Here is a 17564-nt window from a genome sequence, read left to right on the forward strand (position 1 = left end):
TTATTTGGTCAGACCAATGTCAACTCGCCTTTGACAAACTTAAAGCCGTACTTAAAAGCACACCAGTTCTTTCAGCACCAAATTTTGATATTGATTTTAAATTAGCCGTCGATGCTAGTGATATTGGTGCTGGGGGCGTACTTTTACAGGAACACGACGATGGTATTGACCATCTTGTATGCTATTTCTCAAAGAAATTCAATCGTTATCAACAAAAATTACTCCACGATTGAGAAAGAGTGCCTTGCTTTAATTTTAGCACTCCAGTATTTTGATGTTTATGTATCTTCTTCTGTTAAACCCCTAACTGTTTTCAGCGATCATAATCCCCTCACATTTTTAAATAAAATGAAGAACAATAATCAACGATTGATGAGGTGGAGTTTAATCCTACAAGAATATGACCTGATAATTCAGCACATTAAGGGAAAAGATAACTTAGTCCCCGATGCTTTGTCTCGAGTCTAAATCATGAACCGTAAACAATTGATATGTTTGCTATTTGAAAGTTTTATGATTCTGCTTGATTTGCATGTAATTACCTATTAATTTTGAATCCATATATTACCATATATATTTTTATTTTGCTTAATTATTCTATTTTAGTTTTAAATAATGTATACTTTGTTTTACATGAATTTTGATTGCTTTTACTTATAATCTGTATTATCCTTTTACGTTGTGCTATATGTTCAACAATATTATTTTCTTTTGTTTTAGTATAAAACAAAGAAAGATTTATTGCATAAATCTTTCTTTCCTTAAGGGGGGAAGTGTTACCAGTGTCAGTTTCATCATTATAATTATTTACACATCTTAAAGTTCAATGTCCAAGAAGTGAAAGTGTAAATAACGATGTTTGAGAGATGATGAGTTAGTTGTCGAGATGTGATCAATAGAGAAAGACAATTCGTGGGACAGCCTGTGTGGAGCATGATGGTGTTGGACTTTGAACAATTTTGCTTTGAACATTTTTACTTTTACACAACCTGACTTGAACAATTCAAATTTGGAACTGAAGATTTAATTTGAGCGACAGTAGCTAAACCAGAGCAAGTATTATCATGTATTTTGTACCGAATTATTTCATTTATATTATTCGTATTTATATAATAAACATTTAGTTAGTTTAAATTTGTAAAACTGTTGTCGGTCTTACTCTTTCTGTTATCTCATCTTCACATGTCGTAACAACTGCACAGCTTTTGGCTCTGTTTCATTCATTGTTCAAATGCTTCAAGTGCTCTGCACTTGAAGTTCTGAATTACCGCTATAGCAATATTCCCCACCACACTGTCTGGAAGAGAGTTCCAAATCGGGACTGACGAGTGGATGAAGCTTCTATCAAGCGTTCTGGTTTTAGAGTTCGGCAGACAAATGGCATGACTGGGCATTGCTGTGCTTTTACGCGTAGAACGACGTATTTCCAATGGAGGGGGAAGTAAGACTTGCATATCTGCTGGACATTTGGGTGTGTGCATTTTGTAGAGAACTGTCAAGTCTGCCACTATCCGTCGCGCCGTCTATTACATTCATCTTTCTAGTTTTATTAATTTAACTTTGATTCAACTGGGATTAAAGATATGGGAAATGTACAGTTCTTGTGTTGCATTGGCCGTGTTCGACTTGTCGTTTTTCGTTAAACCACATCCACCTGCGCAGTGGTAAAATCCTACTTAACGGAGACAACCAGTCAAATAGAAAACTGGTAAATACTCTACAAAACAAAATGGCTGCATAGTTACGATACCGCGATACACGCTGCGTACTCAATGCTGCTTCCGATTGTGGCACTATGGGTTTTTCGTTAAAAACAATGTGGGTAAATATAATTTTTATTTTCTGAAATTTAATCTAAATTATATTAACGCAAATGTTGCTGCTAAACTGACCAATTGGCCATATTGTTTTGGTCACGTGCATAACTTAACGCTGATTAACGCATTCTGGTTACGTTAATTTTCGTTTTCAACGAAGTCTATTTTATGAACCAGTCGAATAAAAATAATACTCAACGAAAATTCGTACTCAACGAAATGAACCAGTCAAATAAGCCCATTGAATTACGAGTTAACGGTTAATTGGCTGCTTAGCTACAATGCACAGCAACGCCTACAGTGAAAGCAGCACAACTATCAAATTCATACATAAAGCTGATTTTTTAGTAATTTCAGACAAGTTTAAGTTTGGTCGTGAGCTTTTTCTCTAACTCAGTCAAGCAATGTACAGTTGGTTTTTATAGTCAACCTTGCGGAAAGTTAAACAATAAATGATCAACATTCACCGTACAATATCAAAATATCATATTTATCTTGTGATTAATGTTTAAAATAAATTTTAAATGTTAAAAATTGTCGATATTAGGTAAGAATTGATGTAAAGTAGCACTTGTATAGTATGTTTTGTATAGAGGTCCTGTATTGTTGTGTTTTGCGTGGTAATGTAGTAATTGTAATGATACATAATTCTACTTACCGGGTCCATGTAGTCTACGCATTCACTCGTTGCAAATTTCAAACAAACTTCGACGAGGTCACAAGGCGCGTAAAAGACCACAATGAGATATAATGACGTCACGCTGCCCTAAGAAAACAACAAAATACGATGATAACAAAACACATTCAAATATCACACATACACAAAATATTATATATAAACACAAGATAATCACATCATAATTACATTTAATAATCACAATCAAATAAATATTCACATGTTATTAAAATCTCTAAGTGTTATGCTATTTTTTTTTTTTTTTGTTAATTAAGGTTTTGTTTTGAAATTTTTAGGAAATTTATAGTTTAAACTCTGATGTTACATTTATTTTGATATAAGTATAGACAATATGTTTCAATCACTTTTTTTCTACCCTTAGGCTTCAGAGAAAATCGCCTACTCTTAATTATCATTGGATTATATATGGTTCTGTTCGGAATCTTTTTTTTTTTTTTTTAATTTTTTTTTTTAAATATATTTTGAAAATCAAAGTTAGTCGTCTTTTGAGTAGAGAATCGTAACAAATGAAGCAATGTATATTTTACCCACTATTAAAAACAAAATGTGTTTATTCTTTATCATTAGGTAGAATGTTCATTTACCATTTATTTAGAATTTTGCTTGGAATACCAATTGTTCGCATTTCATATTTTAAACGTGGTTTAATTTCTTTTGCATACAACTTGAACTACGACAAGATACCATTAGCTATTACGTTACTTTTGTACAGATTATGCAAAATCTCAGTATGTCAGAATGCTTGTAGGCCTACGGTACTACCAATACTATCCACTACGAGTAAAAAAGATGCATGAACAAAAAAGGGCACTACCCAAGTATTTTCAGCACATTTTTCATTTTTTGTAAAATTACTGTAAAAAGCTAACGTTCGCCCGGCCGCATTATTTTTTTCCCCATACAGTTCCGGCAGAAATTATAGAGGGCACTATTTAAGGTCATTTAGGTGAACTGATAAGATGAATAATGCATGCGTGCTTGGTGTTGCCTGCTTATGGAATATGAAAGCTACGGCGTTGTTAGGGCATGGATGAGTTAGTTTAGAAACTAAACTACTCCATGGTTTGGGTAGGCCAAAATCTCTTGGTAATCGGTCGAGAGGAAAGTGTATAAAGTCGATACAGATTGAACTAACGTAATTGACTATTACTGTAATTAAAATATCCCTATGTCTTGGCAGTGTTTACATACAACATGGTCTTTGAAAGTATAAAAAGGCAGCGTTGAATTTCTGGTCGACTATTTGAGTAGTGTAAAGTATAGCAATAATTAACTGCTACACTACTGATTCTAAAGGATAAACGTTTAGAAATGCTCGGACACACAGGTACAGTTCTATGTATTGTTTTAATGTTGACTCCTACACACATTTCATCATATCTAATATGAGTAAAGGCATAGGTTATAGCAAGCGGGTATATTATAAACATTAATTTTTCGATATTCTATACACACGATACGATATGACGTACTGTTTAGGCTATGTCTAGGACTACCCAATTCATTATTGAATAGCTTTATATTTAAAACGATCAAAATCAGATTGAAGTAAAAATAGCTTTCATTGATTTACAGACGGTTCTACACAAATCCTTAAATTTTACCAACCAATAAACAATATTTGAAATCTTGACTATTGTCTTTAACACTGTATTGTAATATATGATACTGCAATAATAACTGAAAGTATATTACTCCAGGTTAATAATCAAGAGCAAATTCAAGATACTCGCATTCCAAGTGGCAGCGGGTCCAGGAATTCCAAATAGCGGGAAATGGAGCACCAAGGATGGTGCCAGAAAGTCCATGAAGAATTGGGGGATGGAGAAGTGGTGTGTGTGTGTGATCCCCACCCCTCTAAATAAACACTCGCTCAAATAAACCCGTTAAAAATTACCTCAAATCACCTTATTTTTTGAGCTGCGCCGCCCCCTCTCCTAATCATTCATCTCCCCCACTTTACCTTCACCGCCACCCCCATCTCCCCATTTCTAAACTCCTAGATACGCATCTAGACTGGGGGAAGGGGTGGGATGGGCGAATCTCCGGCAAGAGCGCAAATGGCGTTTTCGGGCGTCATTCTCAAAATCTCTCGGAAGGGAAACTACGACAATTAGGGGTTTTTTAAAGTCTTATTTAGTCTAAATAAATTAAGTATAATTACTTCCTCTGAGAGAAGAAATCATTAACTTCCTGTTGTGTTCTAGTTCTTTGATCTTAGACGCGCAGTATCTTAGACTTCAAACCAGTCGTTTCCTTTTTAAACTATTTTTGTGATTTTAACAAATATAGGCTACAGCAACACATGACGACTGATTTGAGACCATTTTCATATGTTACAATCGTGTTCCATAACTTGCGAGATTTACTAAGGAAGTAGAGTTTTAAATCATTTTTGCTAAGTATAGTAGTTGATGTGTACCAAATTACTCGCTTTTCCAGACTATTTTAAAACGCCACAAATGCTCGTTATTAAGGTTATGATATAGTAAAAGATTGACATTTAATCTTAAAAATGCCAAAGGTCTCCTGAGCGAGCAATTGTGACTACTGCTAGAGATATTCGCCCAATACTGAACCTATATTTTTGCGTAAAAATGTTATATGTCACACAATGGGTCATCGGACGTTACAGTATTTCTTTGCTGTTTGATGCGATAGTTCTTCCAATTTGATTGATTAAATCGCTACAATTTGTGGGACAATATATAGCCCTACGTCGGCAAAACAGAATGCAAAATTAATAAGGTTCGAAATCTATGCCTAAGCGTTAAAAAAAATATTATTTTCGGCTTTTTCTCGTCGGCCACATAACACGCATTCGCGGGCCAGAGATGGCCTGCGGGCCACCAGTTCAGAACCCCTGCCCTAAATTGTCAGTCTCGCCTTTTGAATTACTTCCGAGAGGTTTTGAGTGAAGTCCGACTACACTACATTCTGGCCTTCCCTCCTACCCCGTCAGGGACATCGGAACCCCGTCGTGCATATACTGGCGCCACTACATGTCCTAGGGATTCTATCGCCATTTACCTTTAACCCTGTATCCGTCTGACCAAGGGGAGGATGGGGGATAGTAGTTCAGCTAGTTGCCTTGCTCTAAATTTACTGACCTCATCTTCAACCATGGTGCGGCTGAGGTGGGTATGAATTCTATCTCCATCTGCAGGTTGCCAGCGGGTATTTCTGAACAAGGTATCATTTTTCGAAATTTGCTCACCTCAGTCCCGACTCATGCATGTACAATTGAAATACCGTTAAAATATACTGTGTGACTTTTTAACCCTCACAGTATAATTTTCACAATACCTCCTGCCAACCGTTACCACTACCTTTGTATTAGTAGGAAGGGCTCATTTTTACTGGGGCCCAGTGCTTCATCCAGATCCATAGAGGTTGCACTGCCATAAAAATTAAACTAAAAAAGCATTGAAAATCTCGATATTTTAGAGACTTTCATAAACTTTTTGGAATGATTCGATATAAAAAAGTAATCAAACTAAAACCGATGCACATCATATCATTATGTTTTGCGTACTAAGCTCCATATTGAATAGCAATTAGGACGGTAATGTTAGTACAGACACAGTAAAAGACGTCCCTAAGCACCCGTCCCCTACTACAGGCACCACCACCCAATCCCAAAAGTTGAGTTTAATTGAAAGACGATCTGTTCGTTTCAACATTAAGCCCATTCAATTTAATTTAATTATTGATACAGCAATGATAAGCCTATTTTGGTTTGACATACGTTTAAAGGAAAATTTCAGATGTTTGAACCACTAATACATGCATGCACTGATCATAATTCATGCCAATACAACTATTATACTATGAGGATAAGATGAATATTCAGCATTTCTTTCAAACTGTTAACAAGTAATTGAGAATTATTACATACATGGCTCTCGTTGATCAGTTGTGGCTTGGATTCGATTATTCGTTCAAGTTCATCCCATTGTTCATTACGTGCTGCAAGCCATACGTCTTTACTGTGTAATAAAATAGTAGGAAGCAAAGTTACAATTTGCTATAGATCAATCAATGAAGTGAAATGTATATTATGAATATTTACTACACTATTTAAATCTTACTAATTAGTGATTTATTTTGATCAAATAAAAGAATGTAGCACAAAACAAACGTTGTCATTCTGAACGTAATTTTAATGCACTATACGTCCACGGAAATGAATTCACTCCCTTGGGGAGTAGACCTGTAACTGATCCCGGAGGAGCGAAGGAGGTTACATTCTGTCTATGATTGTCAACTTGTATTTAAAAATGAATAATAGATATAATGCTGCAATACTGATTTTAATATAATACATTATTATGTTTATAGGCCTTATAGTTTTTTTTTTTTGTATAATGATTTTTTTTAATCATTTTGTATTGCATATAAATTTATTTTTATTTATTTATTTATTACGGTATGAAAAATATTACAAAACAATAGCAAAGAGCTAAATATGTTTGTATTACAAAATAGAAAGAAAAATATATCCAAAAAGTAGAAAATTATATAAATATAACAATAGAAAAATATACATACAAATTTATGGAACAGACTATTACAAATTTACAAACAACATCAAAATTGAAATAAACATCCACAAAATTAGGCCTAATTTAAGAACCAATCTGGATAATTTCATTCAAGTGAATTTGTTAACGACCTACCTAACTGTATTACATCATCTCAACACCAGTAAATCACAAAAAATAAATGTACAAAACATTTTTTGTACCAATCCATGTGTAGCGGCATGTAGCATTAACGTTTTATGCTAGTGCGCCCTCAGTTTTTAAAGTCGTTGTAATGACGAAATGGTATCGTTTATAGAGAAGCTATACAAGGCGGCGAAGCAAGTAGCGTGTATTGTTAACCATCTATGCAGAACTAAACGAAATAAGGCTAGGGCTATGATTGATAACAAGTTGTTCAGGAACTAGAAGATAAACAGTTGGAAAATGTTCTTTGATTAATGAGTTACTTAATGTTATAGGAGATTAATCACTGGATACATTTAAAACTTACAATAATCTTTCTTGAGGCGCACATGTAGATATGATCACTGCTAAGGCCTCAAGACTATCAGGTTTTACAAGAAGAATTGTCCGATGCAATTTACTGATTTTGTAAATTACTGATTTTGTATCTTAATCAAACTCCAAGAAATATAATTAGCCAATATTACAGTAGGAAGGGTGTACAACACGAAATCTGCTATTTCATCAAGCACAACAACAAGTTTGTTGTGTCACAATGAATTAAAAAGCTAAGGAACGTGTATGCCTACACTCTATTAAGCGCTGCGGCACTTATTATAAATATATAAAAGCGCATTTGTGGCAATTAAAGAGAGCGGCGCTAAGCGAAACAGATCGCTTTTGGAGCAGCGCTTATTTGGTAAGTAACTTGACTAATCATATTTAGTTATTAAACATATTGTAGGGGACTAAAAAAAAAGGCTACACCTTGAAATATAAATGGCTAAAATTCATTAACTCTGAAAAAATTTAGAGAATTACCGAATATTTTTTTTCTTCTAATAGATAGACCATTATTTTGGTTATATTAAGTGGCATGGCCGAATGTTGGACCAGTTAAAGGCTGAGTAAAAAACACTAACCCATAAATTGGATTAACTATTTCTTTATTATTTTACTTTGCATGCGGTTCAACTTATTGTTGTTGCTGACTTCAAGTCTCATTTACCGTCGAGCGCCGATCAAAACAACGTACTGTTTAAATTAATTCTTCGACAGATGTTTCTTACTGAGTGTATTCAGTACTTCCATTGATAGGATGAAAAAAAAACATTCTACTACTCTTGGGGTTTAATATTTTACAATTACTTGTAAAAAAAACAACAATAGCCAAACGTTAAAATGTCTTTGAGTTCATGTGTATGGCTTTATATGCTTACTGTACAAGTGGTATACTGTACTTGTTCAAAACTATTACATTTCCAAATTATTTCGTTAGCTGATTTGTTTTTTGTGTTTTTTTTTCTTCTGTTTTTTTTTTTTAAATATTGTCTTGATCTCCATAATAATAATGTCTTAAGTTTACACAAACATAACGCTACCATCGAATTGAAAATTATGGAATTTGTGTTATTGCGTTACATTTAAAAATATCATGCAATTTGTCAAGCTGTTTCAATCTTCATTACAACTTGGTAAGGTACAGAAAATAGTTTTAGGTGCAGTCTTGAAGTCATCTAAAACTGGTTATATAAAATTCGATAACTAACACTCGAATGTGGGTTATATCGTGAGCTTGGAAGTGAGTAGAAGTAGGAGGGAGGATTACTAGTTTGGAGTCGCTCAGCTCAGTCATATGTGTCTATGTTGGCATTGACACTATGTGTGTTTAGCATTGTTTTGTTTTCACATGAACAACAAAAAGAACGAAAATATTTTGGTTTAACTATTTTTTTCAGCACTAACAGTGGAGTATTCAGGATTTGTGGAAGTGGGGTGGGGGAGGGTGGGCTGCCGGTAAAATGAAAGTTTACACCACGTCAGCGACACTGTAGTTGGTGGTGACGCAAACTCTAGATGCCCGGAAATGGCACTTAAATTACCTTTAATTAAAGTTTTGGCTTAACTATTTTTTTCAGCACTAACAGTGGAGTATTCCGGATTTGTGGAAGTGGGGTGGGGAAGGGTGGGCTGCCGGTGAAATGAAAGTTTACACCACGTCAGCGCCACTGTAGTTGGTGGTGACGCAAAATCTAGATGCCCGGAAATGGGACTTAAATTACCTTTAATTAATTTTTAAAAAAATAATTAATTGAATAGGTACCCGAAAATGGCACTTTAAGGGAATTAATGTTACGAGTCTAGTCAGTATTATTATATTATTAACTGATATTGTTATCGTTTTCGTCATTTAATAATATTCCATCCGATTTCTCAGTGCATTTTTGTATGTGTACTCCATGCCCGACCAGGACACAAATACTTACGATAATAAACACTACCATATCCAAGTGAGCCACACCATGGTTGGGGCTCAGGCGAGAAAAATTTGAGTAGGCCTACTTGAGACTCGTATAGATGCCCAAAAATAGCTCTTGAATAGTATAAATTGTATGATCTACCTGAGCCTGGTTTTGGGGCGCAGATTAGTAAAATGTAAGAATTTGAGACTTTATAGATGCCCGAAAACGGCACTTGGGTACTTAAAATTTATGAAAACTACCAATCCATCGAAATCAGCTCACAATGGGTGAGGCTGACGCAAGGCAATAGTAAAGTAAGAATATTTAGACTTTTAGATGAAGGAAAATGGTACTTTAATACATAACTATGAACGTTACTATATCCACCTCAGCCCCATCACAAATGAGGCTGGGGTTAGAACATTTTAAGAACGGGGGACTTTTACACGTAAGTACCAGAAAATGGCACTTTGATACATAAAAACTAGGAAAATTACTAAATCCACCTGTGCCTCATCATCATGGTTGAGGCTGAGGTGAGAAAATTTTGGACTTTCAGATAGCCGGGAATGGCACTTTAATACTTAAAATTTATGTCGGTTATTTTTTAACATTTTTATAAAAGGACACTTTATACTTTTTTTCAACCTCTGGAGGTGGGGTAAGGGGTGCATCGCTACCCTAGATACGCCACTGAGGCAATATCTTCATTGTCTCTCTCTCTCTCTCTCTATTTCCCTCTCTCTCTCTATTTCCCTCTCTCTCTCCTCTCTCTCTCTCTCTCACTCTCTCACTCACTTTATCGTGTACATCCGGTTAATGATGAGCAAAGTTATAACTGTTTATAAATGTTCTCCACAAATCTGTTTCAATGTACTCAATGGTTTCAAGAATTCTCGTATGCGCCCTCGTGCGGCGGTCTGCATGGCCTCCTGTCCCTTAGGGGCCCCTACCCACAGGGTCCTCGATATACCACCCTGTCCCAAAATAGGTTTGTTGATACATAACATAATGTGTCACTGTCATTTACTGCAGGACATATAGACCTGTCATATATACCCAGTGACGGACTAAGGTCTTCTAGATTTGTCATATTTGTGGGGAAAATAGAGAAAGGGTGATAATAATATTCAAATTTTAAGTCTGTGAGTGCCATTTCTGGCCATCTGGAGGTGCCATAATCATAAATTTTCTTACCTCAGCCGGCCCCAACCATGGTGGGTCTGAGGTGGTATAATTTCAAATTCCTACTAGTAGATCCGCCATTGATATCATATAATTTTTACGTTAACAACATTTATAATATAGGCCTATTAAATTGCAAAACATGTTTAAAAAACACATTGAAACCCCACAATGGAATACCGGAAAAGGACCCCCAGTGTCAGAAAACCACAGAGCCCCCGGCCCATACGCCACTGAATGTCCTGCGGCTGTGTGGTTAGATACTTTACTAATTGCTGGATGTATGTATCCGAGACGTCCTTGCTTCCTTTTAGGGTTTTGTTCCCGAAACAGAACACTTGTAATGACTTCATATTTACTTAGCAATGTCCAGCAAATAGTAACCTTCGTGCTCTCAAAATTCTTGTACAGGGGAATATCTCCATGCAGGTCTTTATTTGTAATATGTTGTTAAAATTGATATTCATGGCGTAACTGTGATCTGTGTAATCTTGTAAACAACCATCAAGTCCTCTCTCTCTCTCTCTCTCTCTCTCTCTCTCTCTCTCTCAAGAATATCATTTTTTATTGAAAACCCGTAATAAGCAATATTGGTTTAACCCTGGTCACCTGAGCCAGGGGCGGATTTAGGGGGGGCGGCCCGGCCCTGGCCCCCTTTTGGGAGGTAAAAAAAAAGGGGGGAAAAGGGAAAAAAAGAGAGAAAAAGAAAAAAATGATAGCCCAGAATGCCTCAAATGTTATGTTCGGGCGTCTAGAACACAAACTTTCGGCCCCCGCTTCCGGCCCCCCCCCCCTTTTTGGACATTTCTGGATCCGCCCCTGTGAGCGTTAGAGTATTCCTCCGTGCAGTGGCGGATTCAATGGGAACCCCGACCAGGGCCCCCGTAAATATTTCAAAATTACTTTTAATGAATGGAGAAAAAATGAAAATCATATTCAAATCTTTAGAGTGTCATTTCCGGTCATCTTAAGTTTTCTTTCCTCAGCCCCAACCATGGTGGAGCTTAAGTGTCTATCTGTGAAGGTTCCTCTCTAAATGTTGGATCCACCACTGCAAGCACCACCCCATCTCCAAAATCCATTAAGTTGGTTTGAATAAGTTAATATACAAATGTATTTAAGAACACTTTTTAAGTACTTTTTTTTGTTTTTTAAATCATAATTTATAATATAGATATTAAATTATATTATTTGGCGAAGTACATATTCTATAGTTAATTGTAAAGCTCCACATCGGAAAAAATGCTACAAACATTTTATAAAATTTTTTTTTTTTAACCTGACACAACTCGAGACTTGAGACAGTATCGCTTTCTTAAACCCAATGTACAATATTCTTACGGCAACCAGCTTACAATGGAGGATGTTATTAACCAACTTCCCTTCATACTTCAGCCTATCATCATAGGACATTATACAGTTAATTTCTCAGGGACTAAACAAAACTACAGTCATGTAGAAATATGTCACACTGCTTATTCTTACATAATTATGGTACTACAGTAGATTCCTCCCTTAGAGCACCCCTATTAAGGGGGACATCTTTATTTAAGGGAACAGTATTTTGGCAATGAAACGAAAGGGAAGTATATTCTTCAACACCATGGCTAACCCTTTTTGAGGGGACACCCCTATTAAGGGCACACCATTGGTCCATATGGTGACCTCTTCCTAGGGGTTCTACTGTATTTTAACAGGTTCAGTGAGGGTAACACAGGAAACACCTATCCAATAATTTATGATTATTTTGCTCTCGTATAAGCGCATAAGTACCGCACCGAAATCTAAAAAAATGATAAACGCGCGTATTGTTTGCTTTTAAAACAATAAAGCCGTTAACACTTACGCTGTAAATTGTGGTAACGCCATTTTTTCGGATGGATATGTTGGTTTGTTCTGTACGTATCCTTACAGGTTGGTAAATGACTGGAATGCTACGGCGAGCTACATATATACTGTAGTAATCATAGTATTATGACCATATAATTTAAAGATTATCTTTAGGTGATTGGTGATTGGTGATTGGTGATTTAGTTGAATGATGACGTCATGGGTTCAACTTCCTGAAAACTACGATGGAGGCGATTTCATGGCGTGCATTCCATTCTTTTGAATTAAATTGGTGCAATGTTTAGCCGATTGTATTGAGTCATTGATCGTGTTCGTTCGATGTACGTGAACCTAACCATAGTAGCTTGCTTAGAGGTTATTGTATGTTGAATAATTTGCTTGATACTAAAAATAGGCCTATCCAATGGGAAAGGAAACAGCTTTCTGATATTGAAGGTTAACAATATTGCTATTGGTAATAGCATTATTATTCACTAGTGTATATAGGCCTATTTAAAATTACACATTACATTTATTCAATTAATTAAAATTTGGGTCTCGACCAAATGTAAAAAATCAAATGAGCCTAGGATATTTGGTTTTACGATCGGATGTCTTGTTGGAAGCATTTCTGTTCTCACTACTGTTCGATTCTAGTAATCGACTAGAAATTACAGTAGTAAGGGTGGACGTTATAGGAGGTTATTAAATATGTAAATTAAACAATGAGAATAATATGAAAACAATTGTTTTAATTATATTAATAATAAATAAATACTTTAAATAATAAAAATAAATAAATAAATAAAATATTATTAAAAATAAAATATGAATTTGAGTTGGTATGTGTGAAGTATTGAAATTGAAAACAATAGAAAGGATGTGCGGTTTAAAACAGGTGTTATGTAGTTAATTAATTTTAGGAAGTGCAGTGTCGGTGTTTCAAAGGGATTAATTTAAGTTAAACCATAGGTATAAAACAATAGAAAGGATGTGCGGTTTAAAACAGGTGTTATGTAGTTAATTAATTTTAGGAAGTGCGGTGTCGGTGTTTCAAAGGGATTAATTTTAATTAAACAATAGGTATAAATCAATAGAAAGGATGTCCGGCTAAAAAAGGTGTTCTGTAGTTAATTAATTTTAGGAAGTGCAGTGTTGGTGTTTCAAAGGGATTAATTTCAATTAAACAATGGTATAGAACAATAAAAAGGGTGTGCGGTGTCATTGATAGTATTAATTGATAGTCTGTATAGTAACGTGATATACGGGTGGTGGAATTCTATTGGATGAAAGATATTGGTCACTTACATCGCGGTGACTAGATAGTTTGAATATCCCGCGTCACTATTTTCTTTTTTAATAAAATAAGATAAAATAAAAGGAATAAGGAAGCGACGCTACCAACGTCACTTAATCCTTCTATACAACATAGTGTATATATATATACTGAGTAAAATTTAAGTTTAGACATCAGTTTAGAATCTACCTATACGTTGTTTCAACTCCCTAAACTACGCGATAGTATTTATTCAAAGATGGATTCGTTTATCAATAACTCTGAAGAACAAGTATGCGGTTTGGATTTTGAAAATGTAGAAGAGGTAATGTTGATGATGAAATTGTAAGTAGAAAGTTTTTAAGAAATGTATTTTTATTACTGTTATTATTATTATAGTAAGTTGAATGTTAGATTTTTGAAAAAAAATAAATAAATAAATAGTGTCTTTATCATTTTCAGAATAATTTGGTGGATGACATGTTGCAAACGAGGTTGAAAATCCAGTAGATAAGGAAGAAGAAATAAGGATGGCATGTGAACTAGCGGTTTTTGAAATATTGAAGTGTGGACGATTAGGAATGAGCAATCATAATAAATTTAATCATGGGGGAAAAGATCAGGGGAGAATGGATACAAGCAGTTTTACGAAGAGGACAGTGAGGATGAAGAAGAAGTAGAGGAAAATAAGATTCAAGGAAAAGGTGAAGAAAGCATGTAAAAAAATGTTAAGATTTAATTTTTTTTGTGAATTTAAACTCATTTTATTTTAAAATGTTTAAATATATACCGTGTATATTGACCTTTCTTTAAGATGTGTATAAGAGACAGCATTGAAACCCCACAATGGAATACCGGAAAAGGACCCCCAGTGTCAGAAAACCACAGAGCCCCCGGCCCATACGCCACTGAATGTCCTGCGGCTGTGTGGTTAGATACTTTACTAATTGCTGGATGTATGATGATATTGAGAATGTGGCAGATGCGATTGATGATCTTGATGAAGAAAGAGACCTCAACGAAGTAGATGTTAGAGAGCTTTGCAATATTTTGAAACTTAATGATAAGTACAATAAAAAAAATTAATTTATTCGCCAGCGATTATTTAGTTACATTAGTAGGAATAGATAATGTTAGGATAGTTGAAATATTACCATTAATTATTAGGATTTTTAATTACGTTTTAGATACTCTTTGTAAAAATAGTGTTCTTGAGATATGGTTAGGTTAGTAATAAGAGCAAATGGCTTAGACACCCCAATTTCATTACCCATTTCCTTAAGAGAGCATCTCTCACCAGAAGTAGTATTCGACGCTATTTATAAAGTTTTACAATCACATTTTAATTTGTTAGTAGGCGATGACCTTCAATTCAACATCCTACACATTCCCATGCCACATGGTGGTGGGTTTCGTGAACGGTTCATTAAAAAGGTATAGATAAAACAAAGAATGGTACTCGATGTTTAATTAGAATTAAGGACGAGAACGATGAGAATATTTGCTGCGCGAAAGCTATCGTTACAGGGATATCCATGATTGAGGATAAAAACAGTAATATACCTAGGTGGGATAACATTAGACACGGAAGATATATGCAGAAATACGCTGCTAAAGAATTGCTATCCAGGCCTGGGGTTAATCAGGGACTTTGCGGGATAACCCAGCTTAAGCGTTTTCAGAAAGCATTACCCGCATTAATTTCAAAGGATAACTTACACTCGGTAATATTTAGCGGCGAATTTCGAGAAAAACAAATTTATCTATATCACCATGATAATCACTATGACTTAATAACTAAATTAACAGCTTTCTTTGAAGTTAAATTTTTTTGCAATTTTTGTTTTAAAGGATACAACCGAGATTTAGGTCATACGTGTAAATTTATTTGTGAACTTTGTTTTTCTCGAGACTGCGTTCCTTCATTAGACCCCTCCACGGCAATTGCGTGTAATGATTGTCATCGTTCGTTTAAGTGATTGAAAAGAAAACTAGCAAAGCGAATGAAATGTCTGTGGAAAAATATTTCTTTTTCGATTTTTAATGTACCCAGGAAACGGGGGTTCACAATCCAAATTTATACGTGCTTCAAAAAAGCTGCTTAAATTGTATAACTGAAGATAAAGATTCTAGTCAATGCAAAATTTGCGGGGTAAAAACCAAAATTTTCTACGGAGACGATGCATGTGATAAATTCTGTAATTACATATTTAAAGAGTATCCTTACAACCAACATTTAACATGCATCGCTCATACTTTTCAGGGGTTGATAGTTATTTTATCATGCAGTGCCTACACGGCCAATGTGTTATTTATTCCGGAAGTTGTTTCAAGGGGTGGGAAGTTGATTTCTATCAAAGTTAAGGATACCTCAATTCGTTTTCTTGATTCCCTTTCTTTTCTCCCTATGCTCCTCGCGAAATTTCCAAAGACATTTGGCATTAAAGAACTGAAGAAAGGGTACTTTCCTCACAAGTTCAATATGCGTGAAAATCAAAATTATGTGGGACCTGCAATGTATGACCCAGACAAAATTTCAAAGTCTGGAAGACAGGATTCTTTCTTTTGTACACCTACAACAAGAACTCGTGGATTACTGTATAAGTGATGTTGATATTTTGAGAAAGTGCCTAACTTTTAGGCATATCTTTAAACAAACTACGGTACTCAACGATAATGTCGATAAAGAAGGGGTTGATCCATTCTCCAATGGTTTGATTACTATTGCCTACGCGTGTAACTATGTTTTTCCACCAAATTTCTTAAAGCCAAACACAATTGCAATATTTCCCCCATCGGGATATCAAACCATTGATAACCATTCCCTTATCAGCATGGAATGGTTATCCTACGAATCTCATCGTAGGGGTGTCAACATTCATCATGCTCGAAACGGGGGTGAGAAGCAATTTGGTCCGTATAAAATTGATGGGGTATCTTTTGAACCTAAAATTATTTTCGAATTTATGGGGTGCCTGTTTTACGGTTGTCCAAAATGCTATCGATCAGCTTCTCAGAACCCTATTACTGGAGTGAAGATGGCTGATTCATATCCAAAAACTTTGCAAAAAGCTGATTTCTTAAAGCAAAATTTCCCCCAATTCGAGTATGTTGAAATTTGGGAACACGAATGGAAAGGAATTAAGAGCTCCTTATCCCATCTTCATCGACACAAAATTCTTGATGTACCATTTGTTCATCCTATCCTTAATCCACTGGACGCTTCCTTTGGTGGAAGATTGATTTTACCAGTCTCTATCCGTATTGTAATGAATACGGAACATATCTTATTGGCCACCCGAGATATTGGCATCCAAAAACATGTCAACGGATATAAATGATTATTTCGGCCTAATTAAATGCACGATAGAACCGCCAAAAAATTTACTCTATCCTGTCCTTCCTTACAGGACAATTGGAAAACTAACCTTTCCATTATGCCGCACCTGCGTAGAAAACCAGTGTCTAGTTTCTTGTGCGCACTCTACTGACGAAAGGGCATTAGATGAAACTTGGGTAACAACTGAAGCCCAGAAAGCAGTAGAGATGGGGTATAACCTCATCAAAGTACACGTAGCTTGGCACTTCCACCAAAGAAGCGAGTATGACTCTACTGACCCATCATCATTAGGTTTATTTTCTGAGTATAACATATAACACTAAAAATTAGAACAAGAAGCTTCAGGGTGGCCTGAATGGTGTGTTTCTAACGCCGACAAACAGAAATACATCATTCAGTATGAACAAAACGAGGGTATAAAGCTAAATCCCGAACAAATTTCTTATGACCCTGGTGAATGGCAACCT

The 17564-nt window shown here is 35.4% G+C and overlaps 1 protein-coding gene across 1 annotated transcript; it reads right to left on the bottom strand.

The window, feature by feature from the left end:
* Positions 1–2337: 2337 nt before the first annotated feature.
* Positions 2338–12627, bottom strand: LOC117117972. Its single transcript, XM_033262470.1, has 3 exons — positions 12498–12627; positions 6413–6503; positions 2338–2583 (listed from the first exon to the last, which is right to left on the bottom strand). The coding sequence occupies exons 1-3, from the start codon at positions 12518–12520 to the stop codon at positions 2338–2340; spliced, it is 360 nt and encodes a 119-aa protein (XP_033118361.1). The 5' UTR covers positions 12521–12627.
* Positions 12628–17564: the final 4937 nt, after the last annotated feature.

The sequence above is a fragment of the Anneissia japonica genome, unplaced genomic scaffold (genome assembly GCF_011630105.1).
Source record: "Anneissia japonica isolate Jap-2015-1 unplaced genomic scaffold, ASM1163010v1 scaffold287862_len174434_cov132, whole genome shotgun sequence".
Classification (NCBI taxonomy): Eukaryota; Metazoa; Echinodermata; class Crinoidea; order Comatulida; family Comatulidae; genus Anneissia; species Anneissia japonica.

Excerpts from the sequence above, each read along its gene's own strand:
- LOC117117972 (XM_033262470.1), bottom strand. The coding sequence starts at position 12,520 with ATGGCGTTACCACAATTTACAGC. Across the intron at positions 6,504-12,497 it reads GCGTTACCACAATTTACAGC|TAAAGACGTATGGCTTGCAG; the intron begins GTAAGTGTTAAC and ends TTTATTACACAG. Across the intron at positions 2,584-6,412 it reads AACTGATCAACGAGAGCCAT|GGCAGCGTGACGTCATTATA; the intron begins GTATGTAATAAT and ends TTGTTTTCTTAG.